The 19,633-nt window shown below is 52.6% G+C and overlaps 1 protein-coding gene across 14 annotated transcripts in view; it reads left to right on the top strand.

Annotated features, from left to right (window-relative positions):
- The first annotated feature begins 706 nt into the window (after window positions 1-706).
- Window positions 707-19,633, top strand: part of GRIN1 (glutamate ionotropic receptor NMDA type subunit 1) — a 39,927-nt gene continuing 21,000 nt past the window's right edge. For 9 of the 14 annotated variants that reach the window (XR_003994451.1, XR_003994452.1, XM_030506850.1 and 6 more), the window contains exons 1-7: window positions 707-1,306; window positions 4,115-4,249; window positions 11,907-12,083; window positions 16,510-16,572; window positions 17,358-17,458; window positions 18,019-18,140; window positions 18,646-18,820. Coding sequence is in view for 11 of the 14 variants with exons in the window: in XM_030506850.1 (XP_030362710.1) it covers window positions 1,049-1,306; window positions 4,115-4,249; window positions 11,907-12,083; window positions 16,510-16,572; window positions 17,358-17,458; window positions 18,019-18,140; window positions 18,646-18,820 (1,031 nt within the window). In the remaining 3 variants the exon portion in view is untranslated. The remainder of the gene's footprint in view (window positions 1,307-4,114; window positions 4,250-11,906; window positions 12,084-16,509; window positions 16,573-17,357; window positions 17,459-18,018; window positions 18,141-18,645; window positions 18,821-19,633) is intronic. The other 5 variants (XR_003994453.1, XM_030506844.1, XM_030506845.1 and 2 more) reach the window with 1 other exon arrangement.

Below are 19,633 nucleotides of genomic sequence, written 5' to 3' on the forward strand. Positions count from 1 at the left end.
GGGTTCTCCAGCACTAGAGTGAACACAGACCCCAAGAGCACACATGCCACAAGCAGCTCTGGCTCCCCAGCCAGGGCCAGGTTGTTCAGAGATGCTGCATAACTGGGACCATTTGTTCTGGAGGACAAATGCTAAAGACCCTGTTCCACCCCAGTCCAGTGTTGTTATGTTTGGTTTCATTGTGTCCAGTGTGATTATGTCTCCCAAGGCAAGAGGGGCACCCAGCCTGAGAAAAGACAGTGTGGGTGGGAAGGACAGAGAGGTACACTCCATTACAGGTGAAGGCTCAGCCCCAGGTGAGCTCTGCCCCCCCTACACCCTAAACCCCTTCCTGGGTGGAAGCTGGATCCCAGACCTGTGTGTCCCCCCCCAGCCCTGGTCCCTGCAGTGTCCAGCACGGGGGACAGCGGGACCCCGTGGGTTGGTGTGTGCCAGGAGGCTCTTCCGCAGCGCCTGGGTTAGGGAGTGGTGAGGGGGGGGGTGGTGTTGGTAAGGTAGGAGGGGTGGGATGGTGGGAGTTGGTGGGAGTTGATGGGAGGCGGGGGGAAATGGGGTAGGGGGGTAGAAGTTGATGATAGGGGGGGTGGTACAGGTGGTGTGGGAGGTGGTGGTGGGGGCGGTGGGGAGGGTAGGGTTGGTGATAGTGGGGTAGGGGTGGTGAGGGGCGAGGAGCGGGGGGGGAGGATAGGGTTGGTGATGGTGGGGGGGGGAGAGTTGATGGTGGGGGGTGGTGGTGATGGGGGGTGGCGGTGGGGGGGTTGATGGTGATGGTGGGGTGATGGTGGTGATAGGGGGTGATGGGAGCGGGGGGGGTCCCAGTTTCCTCCCGTCTCCGCCGGGGCCGGGGCGGGCGCTGCGGCAGCGGGGCCGGGGGCGGGCGGGGCGGGGCGGGCGCAGAGCGCGGGCGGTTCAGCACCACGGAAAGCGCTCGGCAGAGCCGCGCCGAGCCGGGCCGGGCCGGGCCCCGCGGCTACGCTGAGCCAGGAGGGCGGCCCCTGAGCGGGTGGGCGCGGGCGAGGGGGGCCCGGTCGATCCGGGCCGGCCGTGGATGAGCACCATGCGGCTGCTGCTGCTCGCCCTGCTCTTCTCGTCCTCCTTCGCCCGCGCCGGCTGCGACCCCAAGATCGTCAACATCGGCGCGGTGCTAAGCACCAAGAAGCACGAGCAGATCTTCCGCGAGGCGGTGAACCAGGCCAACAAGCGGCACGGCACATGGAAGCTCCAGCTCAACGCCACCTCGGTCACGCACAAGCCCAACGCCATCCAGATGGCCCTCTCCGTCTGCGAGGACCTCATCTCCAGCCAGGTACCCCGGGACGGCGACTCCCTCCTCCACCACCACCACCGCCGCCGCCGGGCACCCCCCACCCCATCCCCGGAGCCGAATCGACCCCGGTTCCCCCCCGCCCCGGGTTCCTCTCCTTGGGTCCGGGCGGGCAGAGCCGCGGTAAGCGGGGTCCTGCCCCGGGGTGCCGCTGCCCGCATTGCAGCCTTTATGTAAGCGCGGCCAGGCTGCACCTCCCGCAAAGGCACCCGCACACACCCCGGGGGGCACACGGGCACTTACACAAACACCTCGGGACACACATAGGCTCAAACATACGCCCTCGGTGCACACACGGACACTTACATGCACCCCGGAGTGCACACAGGTTCTCGCACCCGAGGCGGGTGTGCAGCCATGCCCACCCAACAGCATGCATGCAGAGAGCAACATGCATGCACACATGCACCGCACACATGATGCACATAGGGCTGTTATGTGCATGAGCACATGCTGTGCACACACATGAGCATCCACAGGCTGTGGGCGCCACGCATGCACAAACATACATGTCACTGTCAGAATGGCCATGGGCTGCTCTGCATGTACATACACATGCCATGTGCACACATGCATTGTGTGCCTACACTCATCAGTGTGCAAACACACTGGTGCACACATGCTATGCTACATGCCAACATGCATCCATGTGCACACATGAGCACACACCGTACCAGGTACACACACACAGACACACAAACACACCCCACTGTGTGCACACACATGTACCTTCACACACCTCATGACACACACTTAAATGACTGTGCATCATGGCTGCACACCCCCACTGCACCCAGTGCCACACAAAGCGTGAATTGGGCACACCAGTACACCCACTGCCACACACACGAGACACAGGCACACAGACACAGCATGCACACACACATAGGGAGCTGTGGGCACACACACGGTGCATGCTGTGCCTACATGCCTGCACACAAGCACAGCACACTTCTCCCTCCTGTCTGCATGGGTCATGCTCAGCGCACAGAAGGGAGCAATCTGAATCTGCAGTGGTCGTGGGTGCTCTGGCTGCTCTGGGTGCTCTGGGTGCCCTATGGCCTGGCCCCTCTATCCTCCCCATGCGAGCCCAGCCACACAGCCCCATTACCCCCACCCGGGGCTATCAGGTGGGCAAACAGGCCGGTACAACCCCCCCACACACCTCAAACACACCCATGCACATGCAAAAGGTGTGCGCGGACCCATCACGTCGGTACAAACACACACACAAATTGCATGAATGCCTGCGCCACTGAGACTCACACACACCAACACTCACATGCGAATACATGTATGCACCCAGGCACATGCAGTCAGGGAGGGGGATGGAGCCAGAGGGGCATGTTCACAGCTCAGCTTCCCAGTGTGGGGATGGAGGATGGCTGGAGACATCCCTGGGGATGGTGACAGAGCCAGGCAGGATGCGCAGTGCAGGCTGTAAGAGATACCTACTGCTCAGCAGGGAGCAGGGGGGAGGCAGAAGGCTCAGTCCAGCCTCTCACTGAGCAAGGCCCCATTGAAGCCACCAGGCTGATGGATGCCTGTGTCCATGCCCCCTCTAAGCCGTGGCCCCATGGCAAACCCCACGGAGCCCAGGCTGGTGCAGGGTTACAGGCACTGGCACACCCCTGCATGAGTGGTGGATGCAGGAGGCAGCTAAAGCAGGGCACAGAGGAGACTGTGGGTGCTGGGGGTCAGGGTCCTGGGGGTGGCCACCCTGTCCCAAACCCAAGGGCTTCTTCCAGCCACCCTCATCCTTACCCACTGGTGCCGTGCCCAAGCAGGAGCTGTGAAGCAGAGGAGGCGCTGGAGCCTGCACATGGAAAATGGCTCCTGTCACCTGCTGCTGTGCCCTCGGCTTGCTCCCACCCAACACCAGGCAGGGTCTTCCCCCTTCCCACCCTGTCCCCATGTCCCCTGCCCCTGTTCATCCTAGCAAGCCATCACTCCAGCCTGGGCACAGAGCACATCCTGTGGCTCGGGCAGATGCTTGGAGGACGAAGGAGTGTTAATTCCTTCCAGACATCAAAGTCCTTGCGCTGATTCACCCTAGCTGGAGACCTGTCACCAGCTGAGGACATTCCTTGTGCTGCGAAAGGGCATCAGTGTAACAAAGGATCCCCCGGGGATTACCCCAGCTCCTTCCCCTCCTTTTGACACAAAATAGGATCCTGCTGGGAACCAAAATCCCAGCCCTGTAACAACAGCAGGATCTTGCCAAGATCCTCCTCTCCCCTTTGGGTATAACCCAGATCCCGTCACGCAGTGTGCCTAAGGCAGATCCCGGCTCCTGCCCCCCCAGTCCCCTCTGGCTTCCTCATGTCTCTGCGTGCCCAGGGCCAGATGGCTGCTCTGCTCCGCAGCTCCGTCGGCTCCTGCTCAGAGTCCCAGCTGACCACTTTGTTTGTAATAGTCCTCAGAGGGGAATTACAACCGAGTATTAAATGTGTGGTTAAAGAAATCGCATTACACAGTGTGACTGTAAGGGAGATGCTTCCCTTTAATCTGTAATCCATGGAAGTTATTAGTTTAGCGAGCGGAGCAGCATTTCCATTAAGATACAACCCTGAGCAGACCCATCACCTCCACAGCCCATGGCACAGCATCCCTTGCTCCCCGGATCCATCCTAACTTCGCTGTTCCCGATCATTTGAATCCCATTATGGTGTTAACATGGGTCTGTTTAAAGCTGCAGAAAAGAAAAGGGAAAAAAAAGAATAAAAATCACACTTGATGGCCAATGTGCTCCTGTGAAATAATGTTTGTGTCGTGTATCCTGTCCTGCAGGTCTATGCAATATTAGTTAGTCACCCTCCTGCTCCCAACGATCACCTAACACCAACACCCGTATCATACACAGCTGGCTTCTACAGGATCCCTGTCATTGGTCTGACAACACGCATGTCTATATATTCTGATAAGGTAACTGATGCATGTTTCTGGTCTAGTACCTCATACATGTGGTGTAAACCAAGAGTGCCCGTCAAGAGGGTTAATGATGTCTACACTATGCCTATCTATGTGTCTCTGTCCATCCCTCCTCTCCAGTTAAACCTCCAGCTCCCTCCCTCCCTCCCTCCTGCATTCCCTGGTCCATCATTTTTTCACAGCTGCCAGTGCTGACCTACATACTGCTGGATGATTCCTACAGTGATGCTCTGCCAGGGCTCGCTGCTCTCCAGCCACGGCAGATACATGAACCAGCTCCCGCCCTGCAGGGACAGGCGGGGGTCCTGGGTGCTCCCCAGTGCAGGGGAGGGATTGCAGGAGGATCCTGGTGGAGCCTGTACATCAGGCAGGAGCTCTCCGGGGCTTGAAGGCTGTTTGGTTGCATTAATTTCTCTGGGTTTATGTGGTGGTGGTAGGGGAGATAATAGAATTGACTCACAAGTTATCCTGAGGCTTTATATGACATTCAGTCTGGCCAGCACTAAAGAAAGATGTTCAAATTCCAGCATCTCAAACCTGTGGAAACACGGAGGCTGTCAGGATGGATGAGGTCCTGCCATGAGCAGGGGCTGGGGCGATGAGGTGCTGCCCTGGCCAGACCTTCCACACCAGGTGCTCGGCTCACAGCTCATCCTGCAAACACACTCTGTGATTAGTAGAAGCAGCAGGAGGAGCTGAGCAGAGCCAGGCTGTCCACATGCCACTGCAGCCTCAGTGGAGGTGCTGGTCCAGGTGCACGGGCTCAGTCGGTGAGATCAGGCCTGTTCCGAAGCACGAATTGGCCTTTGCTTGGAAAATGTGACTATTCGCAAATGCAAATGTTTGGTGCAAAAATAGTCCCTCCGCCTACATGCTGAATGAAGTCAAATTTTGGGGTGGGGGGGGGGGTGGGTGGGCAGAGGCTCCCAGAGATGCACCAGCTTGGCTGGAGCAGCAGCAGGTCTTAGCGTCTCCCACCCTATAAAACCGTGGCAGTGGCTTGCAGTGAAAGCAATGGTGGCTGGCAGGGCTGGGGACCTGCACACACTGGCAGCAGCCCACCAGGCATTGGTGGAAGGAAAGGGATGGAAATGGAGCTGGCAGACGGAGGGAGAGGGCAGGCAGAGGGTGAGAAATGGTAGGAGGAGTTTGGTTCGTGCTGCTATGGGGAGGAGATAGGTCTGATAGCAATGTCACCCAGAGGGACCTTGTCACAGCACATGCGCTAGCAGGGAGAGGGGACCCTGCACAGTCCAGTGTCAGCTCTGCAGGGCCATGCTCATGAAGTAAACTGCAGCCTTCCCTGCAGCATGACCTTGTGCTGGATTTGTGTGTTCACCTGAGGGGTGGGAGCTCCCCAGCCAGCCTCACCTTCAGCCCTTCTTTTCCTCTTTAATACACATTTTCTGTAAAACTGGCTCATAAACCCTCCTGGCTCACTTCAGAGCTGGAGGAGTGACCCGTCACAGCAGCTGTGACCCACAGCAGTGGCAGGGAGATGCTCCCCACTGAGTATTTGGGGGTGTTGGGCTGTGGGGTGCGCTCATCAGGCAGGTCTCACCCCACTGAGCTGTCCTGCCTGGCTGGCCTCATGCTAAACCCCCTTCTCACCAAGGGAGACAGGGGCTTGAGGACTTGGAGGTGTCTGAAGAGAGGGAGAGCGGGCAGGAGATGGGGCAAAGGGACTGGGTGGGTAAAGGAGGAAGGATGCTGAAGAGTGGACTGTTGGGAGCTGGAGGGGACAGCAAAGGTGGGAGTGAAGCAGAGGGCAGTAGAGCAAAGGGGCTGAAGCCATGGGACAGGCTCTGCGCACCCCATGCAGGACAGGCTGGTGCAGTGCAGGGACCTTCAGCTGGTTCCCTTTTTGGCTCCCACTGATCAGCTTTTTTTTAATTCAGGAAATTATATCTTTCAGCTTAGTTTCTATGGAAACGCCTGTACGATCACGTTGTGTGTTTGCCCCGGATTGGTTTTGAGCACATCAGCCAATTTTAGCTAAATTTCACAGGGGGTTGAAGGCTCAGAGTTAATTATGGTCCTCCCAAGGCTATGCTGCCAGGGAGAGGAAGAGCTTGGGCCTCAGCACACACAGGTTTGCCCAGTACCTTCTGATGCTCTCAGAGCATCTCCAGTTGGGCACAGTGGTCCACGAGCTGTAGCAAATCTTTCAACAAAGATACCCAAAGGAAGCGAGCTTTATAGTACCCAGTATTGAAAGATCTATTTGTCCTAGAAATGTTCTTGCAGATATCAGACTGGGCACTCTGGCTTGGCAGCCTCTGTTTGGCCTCATTATGTGCCTACATCTTTCCTCACATCATTCAGCACAGTCCTGCCCGTATGGTGAGGGGGTCTCTGAAATCCTGGTCACCTCTGAGTGAGGTGAGCAGGGAATTGCAGGATGGGAAGGGAGGTCTCAGGGTAAAGGCAGCAGTGATATCCGCACTGTGATTCTACCACTATGGAGAGCTCTTTATGGACTCCTCATGGACTGAGCATTGCAAAAATAAGAATCACAGAATCCCAGACTGGTTTGGGTTGGAAGGAACCTTAAAGCTCCTCCAGCTCCAACCCCCTGCCACAGGCAGGGACACCTTCCACTAGAGCAGGTTGCTCCAAGCCCCTGTGTCCAACCTGGCCTTGAACACTGCCAGGGATGGGGCAGCCACAGCTTCTCTGGGCAAATAATGCTCTGACTGTCTCATGCTGAGCCCCTGAATAGCCAGGCTGGACTATTGCTTTAGTGCTTCTGTTCCCCATGTGTCATTGGGGGTATTTATATCTCCTTTGCATCTCAGCCAAAAAAATGAGATGACATTGACGTCTTGACAATATGAGAAATATGAAATGACACTGAGAGCGTTAGAGAAAAGCTGGTGAGGAAATGCACAGCTCAAGAGAAGGTTTGGTGCTGTTCATCACCACCATGTGGTACCACACCTACGTGATGGGGATGAAGGGACATGCTGGTGTCCAGTGGTGCTGAGCCCCCATCGGAGAGGCAGAGGCAGCCCAAGGGTGGCTCCTAATAGGCCTTCTTTGCTGCTGAAAGAGATGGAATATGGAGTTTAGTCATTCCACACTTGGAAAGACATTTCAGATGTCCAACACCCAGTCCTGAGAGTTGAAACGAGGCTTGTACCTTTCTCTCTCTCTCCAACCTGGTCCTGGGGGTGGCTTTTCCCTCTGGTTCCTTGTCTCCATATAACCACTCCATGTCTTCCTAGGGGTTACTGCTCACTGAGAGGGATATTTTTCTTTATTACTGGTCTCACTGGCCACCGATACCCAGCAGGAACAGTGTTAGTCAGCATGGGAAGCTGCACTAAACTGGGGAGAAAAGTGATTGCCTTCCACCAAGTTCAGGCTCAGGACTTCACTGGCTCCTGGAGAAGTGACTGGAGAGGCTGAAACACAGAGATGTTTGCCTTGGGAATGGGTTTCACAGCCATCAGCAGGGGTGGGTTGCAGGCATCAGAGCAGATGAGGGGCTTTGCGTGCCGACGCCTGTCCTGATGGCAGTGATGGAGCCCACTCATCCCAGTGGAGGAGAGCTCTTCACAGGCTCTCAGGATTCAAGCTGGGAGGAGGACAGAGCAGCCTCACCATTCCACCACTCCACAGGGCTGCTGCTGGGATGCGGGGCCATTCCCCAGAGGCTGACAGCTCCTTTCCTCTGTGTCCTGCAGTGCAAGGCACATAGTGCATCGCACCTGAGCCCCTCATACATCTGCCCCCCGCTGAAATCCCTCCCAGCACAGTCTGAGCTATTGCAGAGTTACCTCAGCTCCCTCCCACGTCCACAGCTATCACGCAGGGTGGTGGGCTGGCTGCTTTCTGGTGGGGCTCAGCCACACGTGTACTGGCAGATGGGCTGAACAGAGCAGGGGATGGAGCAGCCCAGGCTTCTTCCATGGAGACACTGGCCAAGGCTTCTTCTTCATACCCAGCTGATGACTTTTGATAAATTATTTTATATTTTATATGTGAATGTTATATATTGGGATTTTTGTCAATCTCCTTGAAGCTGCCCAGACAGCAGTTTTGGAGTGCATTGCTAGAATTGAGGTCCTTAGTGACACGGTTTAGTGGTGGACTTGGCAGTGCTGGGGTAAAGGTTGGACTTGATGATCTTAAAGGTCTTTTCCAACCTGGTTGATTTTGTGATTCTAAGGGGGACTGACCAGATGATTTCCATAGGTAATAAACCAAAAGCACATTGTTTTCTTAAGCCCGTAGGAAAAATTACCAGCCATGGACCATGAGATGTGATAAGCCCTTAGGAGACAGAGGTAAAGAAGATAACCCTTTCACTCATGGACCTGAACATGGTCCTTATGTGGACACATATACACTGCCTGGTGGCCCTGCAGCCTGCACACTCCCTCTACATGTACACAAACTCCATCAACAGGCAATGTGCAGTGAAACACATGCACCCTGCCCAGGCATGACATGGCGATGTGCAGCTATTCAAGCACCCAAGCACGTTTCCTGCATGGGTACGTGCTCACACATGCTTTCTGCATGTGAGTGCTTGCATTTATGCACACACAGAGTCCTTGCTGTCACACATGCATACATACACACACACATGATCTATTCAAACTTAGCTCCTCTTAATAGCTACTCGTATCAACCAAGTCAGTACCAGTAACAATTTGCAGTTCCCAAGAGTCCTGACCCAGCACATGTGCACAGTCTTCCAACCACACTCATCCCAGTGCATTTAGGCTCCAGCCTCATGGGTTTCTGCTGAGCTGATTCCTCTTCAAAGCCTGGTTTTGATCCCAACATGTATTTACTTACTGTTTGCTGAAGTAGAGTTCAGTCAGGAAGCACAGGGCTGAACACTCAGGTTTAGGTGGGATATAGGAAGATACTGTAGAAAGCTGCTCCTCATCTTGGGGCTGCTCACATCGCAGTCCTCCCAGCAGGCAGCAGCTACATGGAGGAGAGCAAATGATGTGAATCCTGCAAAGCATCTTACCAGGTGAGCTCTTGATTTGAAATGAGGAGCATTTTTAATGCGTGCCTGATCTAAGAGGAGCAGGTTACCACCCATGGCAGCTCAGAGGTAGAGCACTTGTAGCAATACAGCAAAGTGCTGTACTGCTGATGAGGGGTGCAGCTGAAGTGAATGAATGTACTGTGCCAGCTGTCTCACAGAGACTGTGTTAAAAATCAGGTCTTTAAGAGCAGTTATTTGCCTAAAAATGGGCTATGATGCATAAACCACTGCATCCCCATACTCTCCAGTACAGCCCCTGTGTCCACGCGCTGCATGGCCAGGAAAGCTCTGGGCTGGGTTTCAGAGGCTTTCACTGTGTATGCTGAGAGGTGATATTGAATCCCACAAAATCTGGGTCCCAGCTGCCTCTGCACATCACAAGTTGGACTTTTTAACCTTTGGGGGACTCTGCTTTCATTTTTCTGCCAATCTTTAGGCCCTGCAGAGAAGTTCAGGAGTCCCATGTGCTTTAAAAGCTGGGCCGAGAAAGTGAGTGCTCATCCTGACATCCACACTTGGTGCTTGCAATTAGTTATTCTTCATTATCCTATTTAAAAACCACAATCCTGTAATCCCGGAGATGAGACACCATCATAGCAAGTCTATGACCCTTTTGACTCCGCCTCAGAAAGTAAGTTTTCCTGAACTGTTAAATCAAATTGCTCTCCAACAACATTGTAGTACAATTCATTCACCTCAACCTAGTGATATGTAGTTACAATACTTAAGAAAGCCATGGCCAGTTTAAAGAGCACTTTTGCAAGCTAGTTGGGATATTAGAAAATAATTTGATGCAATATACTGAAATGTCAAAGATGTTTTCATTTCAAAAAGGGATTGAAATAATTTTAAGTCAGAATTTTGATTTTTTGCCTGTATTTTTCAGATTTTTTTGATTATTATTATTATTAGCTACTCTGCTCTTTTTAAATTTCTTTCCTCTCTTCTGATTTTTCCCCATTTTCATTTCCCCTGGATTTTCTTAAACCAATTACAAATGCTCAGGGGTTAAATATTAAAAATGCTCAGCGCCATTTGTGTGCCCCTCTTCTGGCCTGTGGAGCTGGGCTGGAAACAGGCTGACACCTCTGCTGACTCCAAAGAGAGCTTGAGCACTGTGTTGGTGTGGGGACCATGGTTGTCCTTCCACTCTTTGTCCCTGTGGGGCTTCTTCCCAATCCTGTTGATTAGTACTGGGCTTGTGGGGTGAGCTGCATTTCTCCTGCTCTTTGTGTAATTGGGAATGTTTGTATCAGTGATACAAAACTGCAGCTCTGAGACACATGTTACGGCCCTCCTGGATCATTTCCTCCTTTGATTAAACATCCACAGTTCTTCCCAGTCTCTCCGGTAATGCTCCCAGTGCTTTGGTATTTCTGCTGCTGCTGCCTCCAACAATTCTATGTTTTGGGCCCAGGCAACAGAACAGATCTGCTATCCCAGTGCAGAGACCTGACCATGACAGGGGGTTTGTGCTATTTTCTATACATTGCATGGTTTGGTTTGACTTTATCACTGTGTTGAGAGTGAGGAAAAGGCGTTATCTGGCCTGCCTCTTCCTCCTGCATGGGTAAACATACTGCCTTTTCCCTTCCAGGATGAATTACTTTGGCCTATTCAGGACATTTCTGACCCATGCTAGGTCCAGTCTCTGGATGAACAGGCCTGGACAAGCCTTGTTTGGTCCAGAAGACCATCTCAGCCTTATAAAAAGAACTATTTTGGTGCTTTGCTTTTTGTCCTCTTCTGTTCAGACTCCTGTGTCCCTCCAGCATGTAGCTGCTCTGTCAAGTAGAGTCCATGCTGAGCACAAGCACTTTCATTTTCTAATATTTGACTCTAGGGCCTTCAGCTATAGCTTTTGGTCCAATTGCTCCCCTAAGAGTGCTGTATTCAATTAGCCTGGCATTGCTATTGCTCAATCATCCAACCATAATGATGTTTTTACCCAAATCAGATAGGTTACTCAGGGCATGAGTCCAGAGCTGCCTCCTCCTGTGTGCTGCTGCAGAACAGGCTGACCTAGAAACAGCCAAACAGCACAATACAAAACTGCTAAACTGCTTTTCTGAGCTTGTCTCATGACAAATAGCTAAAACATACCTGCATGTACCTGCAACTGCTCCTTGTCATGCTCTGAAGGGAGTTCACAGCTTTGAGAAACCTGGTCTAGTGGAAGGTGTCCCTGCTCATGGCAGGGAGTTGGAACTGGATGAGCTTTAAGGTCTCTTCCAACCCAAACTATTCTATGATTCTGTGAATTCATTTTCTTTCTGATGTCCATTGCTCAGTAATATTTTCAAACAGTCTAAGAGGAAAGGCTATATTTGCACTGAATGTTGCTGACAATTTGTTGCTGGAGAGGCTTTTCTTCATTTACAGACTACAAAGCAAAAAACCCTCTTTGCCATGCATTGGATTAACCAGAGAGGTACAAAATCATAGCCAAGGTTTGCTTTTCAGCCAGGAGAAAAGAGTGCAGGTCCCAGAGGGAACCTCAAGGGGGACAGCCCAGAGGTCTACCAAAAGTTGCTGCTCAGCCTCTTTGGCCTTGTGATCCCAGCCCTGCCCCTGCAAACCCGCCCAGTCCCTGAGACATAACCCAACCAGTCTGTGTTGAGCTCTTGTTCTTCCTTGCAGAGCATCCACCTCTCCTTTTTGCGCACGGTCCCACCGTACTCTCACCAGGCCAACGTCTGGTTTGAGATGATGAGAGTCTTCAACTGGAACCACGTCATTCTGATAGTCAGCGACGACCACGAGGGTCGTGCTGCACAAAAGAAGCTGGAGACCCTCTTGGAGGAGAGAGAGTCCAAGGTCAGTTCCTGAACATTGTCTTGTAGCTTTGTTTAAGCAACAACAACAAAACTAGAAGTCTCGGGCTGTTGTATGTATGTAGATTTCTGTATGTAAAACACCTTTTCTTTCCATTGTAACATGGCTAACATGCTTAAAGCATCAACAGTGTCTGACTAGTACCTGACAGAACTTTGTACTTTATTCATTTCACTTGCTTTGCCATGGTCAAAATCTCCTACATGTAAATCGACTACAAAATGAAGGGAAGGATAACCTGGAGCTCTGCAAATGCCTCGCCCAAGATTCCCACCTAAGGAGAGGACCAGTCGCTCAGCTTAGGGAAGCACCTGCCCCATTAAAGCCACCCAGGGGCCAGGCAGACCCAGCAGTGCCAAACCAACCCCGAAAAGCAGCTTCTGAATTGGCAAACCGGAGCTCACCTTAGTGGCTTAGGAGGGGCCAGGGCGCATGGAGGTGTAATGCACCCTCTCTATAAAGCTGTCAGCTCTGCGGGCTGAGGCCCCCGTTCCCATCTCCATTGAAGCTCATGCCAACCACTGCTTTCCCGACACCCCATGCTGGTACAAGAGGGCTGTGGCTGGCGGGAGCAGCTTTATCGAGGAGGTGCACTGCACCTGCACTCAGGACCATGCAGGGCACAGGGAGGGAGGCAGGGGAGGTCCCCGAGCCTGGTAGAAATTCAGGAGGACAACCATAGACCTGCTGCTGTTGAGTAGAAGGATCAAGCAAGCATTCAAGACAAGCAGGGAAGGAGAACACAAGGAGCTGTTCGGCTGTGGTGCTTCAAAGGCAGGCACCTGTCTAGAAGGCAAAGAACCACCTAGAGGTGAAGTCCCAGCAAAGGGTGAGGTCCCCTTCATATGGGCAGAGTCCGCGCCCACCTCCAAGACTCCAGCAGCAGGGAGTCTTGCACCATCTCCACCATTGCACCATTCCTGGCTGTTCCCTCCGTGGATCACAGACAGGGACCACAGTCTGCTCTTCTCCAGCCCCACCAGGAGATGCTGGACATGTGGCAGTTGGCTGTTGGGGAGATGTGGCTGTATATGCTTCTTGTGTTTGGAGTTGGCAGTGGAACTGAGAGACCAGAGAGAGCAGCGTGCCACTGCTCTTCGTCACCTCTCATCAAGCACTGGAGGAACAACTGGTGCAGGGGTGCTGGCACAAGCCACATTTACCAACAGGCTTTTGGTTTTGGCGGTGGTTCACAAGAAGCTTCATCCTTGCAGCATCCTGGGCCATCATGAGACACTGGAGTGCCACCAACTGCGGTGGGATCCTCCTGCCTCCAAAGGCAGCTTCCCACTGGGTAGCAGCAGGACACTATTTCTCACCAAAGCCTCTTCCCAGCCCAGTGTCCCTCACTCAGAGAGAGCTGTGGAAAGGTTGTTCCCATTGACAGTCATCCCTTTCCTTGTAGCTTTTAATTTCTACTTTCTGTTTTCCTGCAGCTCCTGTGCATCCCCTTTCATGCATCCCTGCTCCCTCTCATGCCTCTACTCCCTGCTTGCTCCACACAACACTCTCAGGCACAGGGTGCCTTTCTTCTTCAGCCTGCCCATCCTATAGGAAACCCTTTGAGATCTGGGGCTTGAAAGGTGGGGAATGGAGGGTCTGTCTTCAGACCTGCCCTGCATTTGCCCTGCTTATACAACATGTCTTGGTGTCTCCTGGCAGCCTTTGGGCTACTGCAGTTGCCCTGGACATCCTCCAGCCTGGGGCATGTGCTCTGTGGTGGCAGGTCAACTTGTCTTCCCTTTGGGTAGTGCCACCACATCTTGTTTCTTTTTCCTTTGAGGAGCTTGCTCTGGTCAAACTGACTGGTCTGACTGGTCTTGAATGTGGTTGATATACCTGTTGGGGCTTTCCTGCCTTCCTCAGTCTCTTCTGTCTAATTGCTGTCTAATTGCTCCTCTGATCACTGCTGTGCTGTCTCTCTTCACCCCAGGGCAGCCTGGGCTTTGGGGTGGGAGCAGGCAGGAGACCTGCTCTCCACCTCTTCAAGGCTCAGATCACAGTCCCTGAGGACGCGGGGGATCTGTCGTGGGTCAGGGGCTCACCTGGCATCTGTGCTGGCCCTGGGTGTCACTCAGGCACTGTTGCATGAATTTGGACTCAAGTAGGTATCTGGAGCCTAGCCCTTGGACCAGGATGGCCAGCCCTGCCACACACCATATGCCAGCCTTGTCTTAGGTCTGTCTGCAGTAACTCTCTGCCTGGAGCTACTGCTTCATCGCAATACAACTCTGCTCATTCATCTGGGCAGGCCACCATACACCAAGCTCAGGCTCAGGAGAGAGTTCCAGATGCTGTGGCAATCAGAGTTTGTCCAAGTCGGAGGTGACAGGTCCTGGGTGTGCTGGCTCCTGTTCTCTGGGACTGGTGCTCATGAAAGTGGTAATTGTTTGACTGAGTGCTGGAGAATATGGTGGAAAGTGAATTTTTAATTTGTGGGTCCCTGTGTGAAACACAGGCTGAGGAACTGGGAAGGGCTGCAGGAAAGAGGAGGCATTACTAGTGTAGTTCTGGCAAGAGGGCTAGTGACAGGCAGAGGTGATCAGGTGCCACCAGGTCCAGCCTTGCTGCACCCAAGACTGCTTCACTTTGCTGACCAGCTTGGGTCGAGGTGCAGGCACATCAAGATGATTCATGGCTGGAGGCTCCAAGATGGATTGACCGAGGTTCTGAGTAAATTGATGGTGCCTGAGGAAAAGTAACCAGTATTTCATCACTGCAGAATATTCATGCTGTCCTGCTGCGGCTCCACTCTCCTTTGGAGGCAGTTGTTACTCCAGGTCTCACTGTGATCTAAGCAGACTCTAAGAAGCTACTGCAGAAATCCTCACTGTGGATGTCATCAGAAGTGAAGGCAGACCTGAGCTCCAAGCAGATTTTGCCTCCTCAGATACTTTTCCTTGCAAGGACCCAACTCTTTGAGCAACAAAAAGCCTGTCAAGCTGAGTCCAAGGAGAAGAAAGAAAAGATCACACAGCTCCACGGAAAGGAGGCCTGGCAAAATGTCCTGCCAAAGACTGGTCCGAGTGCTCAGGAAGAGGCAAGCTATTTAGTTTGGAAAGCAAGATGCAGACATAAAACCTGGCTGCCTAAGGAACAACCTGGGAACATGAACCCTTGCATTATGGGGGTGCAAAGGGTCAGGTTCCTGGCAGGGATCAGTTCCCATTGCCATAAGGTGCTGTGAAATGGAGATCGGAATAGAGCCATGTCCTGTACACCATACACACAGATCAGGGCTGCCCAGCTGGGGTGGGATGGGACCAAGAAGAAGAGGTCAGACTATGTCCCACCAAAACCTGCCAAGCACTACCCTGCAGGCACTATCAGGTCGATGTTATTGTCCTGGTCACAGGAAGATCCACAGGGCTCTGTGCATGCAGCTGCAGGGTCATTGCTCCTGAGGGCAGATGCTGTTGACCCTCAGCACACTTCCTGGAGGAGAGGAAACCTCCAGAAGTAGGTTTCATGCTCCTGGCTCCTTTGGGGCCAAACAGCAGAAGTGGCTCAGGCAGGAGACAAGGGGAAGAGGAGGGTCCCTGCTCTGGTCCATTATCTGCAGGGTCAGTGCACGCTGAACCACCCACCCCTAGTCCAGGTATGATGCTCCAGCCAGCAGCATGGAGACCACCAAGCAGTGAACCCCATCATGTAGATACAGGTTATGGGCACCATGGTCTCCAGTAGCTGCACCCTCCCAGGGCCACCCGTGTGTGGCAGAACCACGAGGTGCCCTTGGCCACCCGTTGCACCAGGTAAAAGCTGCAATGTCATCCCATGATCACCATTGCTTCATATCGCCACGCTTTGAGCCAACACGGGACATAGAGAGCTTTGTCTTTCTCTCTTGGATGGCAACAGAGCTCCAAAAAGCTGCTCCCTCCTTGCAGGGGGTGAGAAGTTCAGCTGAGACACCTCACTTGCTGTGAACTCTCTTAGGGTGATTGTAATGATAAGAGTGATGGTAGTGATGATAATACTCTTAATTGTAACAGTTTGACTTTATCCAGCACTTTCCGTACACAACATTTTGTCCTTTACTTCCACAGTAATTCCATGGAAACCCCCCACCACTTAGGCCCTTAGAGATGTGTAGATTGTTTCTGAGCTTAAGATAAAAATGTCTTGCTGAAGAATTCCCCAGTCCCACAAGGGAAATGCAACTGCATCGCAACCGCTGTGACACTCAGGCTTGCTCTAACCGGTACGGCTTTGCACCGTGACGCTCCCGTGAGAGCTGAGGCACTCTCTCCTGATAGTGGTTTTTGCGAGCTCCAGCGTTATAGAGACCCTTTAGCAAACAGTGGAGGAGGAGGTGGATGTTGGATTGCTTTACTACACGTCATTTTCAACTGTTTATAATATTCTTCTGTGTCTACATATTTTCTCTGTGCACATTATTCATCAGAGTAAAAAAAGGAACTATGAAAACCTCGACCAACTTTCCTATGACAACAAGCGAGGACCCAAGGTATATATGCATGGAAATGCACGCCGCCCACCAACCTAACTAGCAAATGACAAATAGCCACAGCCACCAGAAAAATAAAATAAAAGAAAAATAAAAGAGAAAGAGAAAAAAAGAAAAGAAAAGAAAGAAAAATAATAAAAAAAAAAAGATCCATGACTATGTTTCTTGGTAGCACGTTTTTATGTTGAGATAGCTTGGTTTGGACTTGAGAATGGAAACGTAGCCAGCTGACCCTGGAAGGATTTATTTTTGAAACATGCATGTGAACCAGTAATTAACTTGCAAGTTTTTTTTTTTATTTTTTTTTGGAAAGTTGAACCAACCCCCTTTCCTCCCCAAAGGAAACGGTTCCTTGGTGTAAGTTGTTCACTTCTACTCCCAAAGGTTAACCCTGTGGAATATGGGGTTTTTTTGTGTCATTTCCCATGTTTTTGAAAAACAACACTCGTTTGAGTTTTCAATTGCATTTCAAAGCCTTTTTCTCTTTCCTGTACAATGCACGCCTCTTTTTGGGTCTTGATTGACTTCAGTTTGCATGCACAGTGCAAAAAAAAGTGAAACCAAAACCAAAAAGTCAAAACCTTAAAAGAGAAAGAAAGGAAGGAAAGAAAGAAAAGAAAGAAAAGAAAAGGAAAAAAAAAAAAGAAAAAATAGCTATAACCAACCTTATAGAGCAGACTTTTGTGCAGTTTAATGAATTCTCTTGACCCTTTTCTAGATAGCATGGCTCTCACAAGCAGTCCTGGGCCTCCCGCACTAACCAGCTTTGCTCACACCAATCACAGGCTGAGAAAGTGCTTCAGTTTGACCCGGGAACCAAAAATGTGACATCGCTGCTGCTGGAGGCAAAGGAGCTGGAGGCTCGAGTCATCATCCTCTCTGCCAGGTAAGGCAGAGCTGCCCCTACCCCTCCCTGCTCTGATGTCCTCACTCTTCCCTTTGCAACGCTGCCCAGCGCTGCAGTTAGTGCAGATCTGGGGCTTGTCGTCCTCGAGGAGAGCATGAAAGAAAACCTCTGTAAAGCCCCGTGTCCCAGGTGGGTGGTGGATGCTACTGGCCAGGGAACTTGCAATCACGAGCATGGTGAAGATGTCTGGCTGTTCCGCAAAGTGTTGGCAGTTGCAGAAGCAGCAGTAGTTACTGGTCATCCTGATCCACCTTTGGAGGGGAGTCATATTGACCCTGTGCCTGTAGCTGGTGAACAATAAGGAATGGGCCAGACTTGCAGATGCTCAGCAGTGCTGGGTACTGGGGAATTAGATGAAGTGGAGAGAAAGATTCCCATTGCATCAAGGAATCAGCCATTGCCCAAGAGAAGCAGTTATCAAAGGAGGCTGCCTGGAGGGGATGTGCTTTCCCTGGCACTGCCACCCCATTGGGATGGATACAGGAGCAAAGGGGCCATCCAGCACCTGAAGCCACATTGCCGTTCCCTTCTCTTTGCAGTGAGGATGATGCAGCCACGGTGTACAGATCAGCAGCCATGCTCAATATGACGGGCTCCGGCTACGTGTGGCTGGTGGGGGAACGGGAGATATCGGGCAATGCCCTGCGTTACGCCCCTGACGGTAGGCACCAGCCAGAGGAGCCTGTCCCACTGCCAGCCAGGCTGGAATGAGCAGCACCAGCCCTCCCGGGGACCCCTGGGGCTGGGGGACACAATGCCATGGTGGTCCCAAGTGAGGGGAGGGTCCCACACATTGCTGTCTGCTCCCCTTGCCCACAGCAGTCTGGCATTCTTGGCCACACTGCCATGCCCCGAATCCAGCTCACTGGGGCTTTGCAAGCTGACCATCACCTGGGGCAAAGGCTTGGGCAACGCAATGGGGATGGAGCACAAGGTGTCCATGTAGCTGCCCCCGTCCCCCTCCCGCAGGCAGGATGCTGCCATCCCAGCACTGCTACAGCCACTTCCCCTGCCTGAAGCTCAAGAAACTACCCAGCCATATCCAAGGGGTCCTCACCCCATAACCATGTGCTTGCTGGTCTCTAAGCCCTGTGCATGGGAGTAACACTGGAGCGGCCAGTGCACCCATGGGTGCTGACCTCCCTCCTCCCCTCTACTCGTGGCAGGAGTGATCGGTTTGCAGCTCATCAACGGGAAGAATGAGTCAGCCCACATCAGTGATGCTGTCGCAGTGGTGGCCCAGGCCGTGCATGACTTGTTTGAGAAGGAAAACATCACAGATCCACCACGGGGCTGCGTGGGCAACACCAACATCTGGAAGACAGGACCCCTTTTCAAGAGGTATTTGAGAAGGGGTCCTGCTGGAGGGAGCAGAGGACCTCCTGGGGGAGAACTCGAAAAGGTGGGAGCATGAGGAAAAGGTGCAAGAGGGCAACATGGAAGCCTTGTTCAGCATATCTGTCACTAAAGCTTGGGGCATGTGGCACAGGACCGCTTGGACTCCACTGCATGATTTGGATGTGAAGGCTACATCTCTCTTGGAAAACTAGGACACGGGCTCAGGCATTGGCCCCAGTTTGTTCAGGCATCGTCCTGTTGCCTGGCACCAGTTTGATCCATGGCAAACCCATCCTCTCCTGGGCAATGCTTGGGCAGCTGGGATCAGCGTGGGCAAGGATGGCTCTAGAAGGAAGAGATCTGGGGGCCTCCAGGGAGATCAGGGTCTCCTCCAGGCTGGATCTTAATTCTGTGGGTGGAAGAGGGGAGAAAGGAAAGTTTCTGCCACATCAGGGTAGGGAGATATTGCTGTCAGACTGGAGCTCAGTGCTGCAGACACGTTTCTTGCTCAACATTTTAGGGCTGAGGCACAGGTCAGTGTGCTGCAAAGCAAAATCTGGGGGAAGAGGTCTCCATGCATGGGACAGGTTGCTCTCTGCTGTAGCAATCAGTGGTGCTGTGGTTTTGGGTGGTGGGGTCTCAGCAGATCAGAGCATGCATGTGTTGGATCCTGCTGCCATGGGCAGTGGGATCAGCAGATGCTGCATGTGCTTCCCAGAACCCAGTCCTTGTGCTGTGTGGGGTTTTGTGCTGTGTCACTGCAGGTGCTGGAGCCACAATGGCCTCTTCTGCAGGCTGGGTCTGGGTAAAGCAGCA

Source organism: Strigops habroptila, chromosome 15 (genome assembly GCF_004027225.2).
Source record: "Strigops habroptila isolate Jane chromosome 15, bStrHab1.2.pri, whole genome shotgun sequence".
NCBI lineage: Eukaryota > Metazoa > Chordata > Aves > Psittaciformes > Psittacidae > Strigops > Strigops habroptila.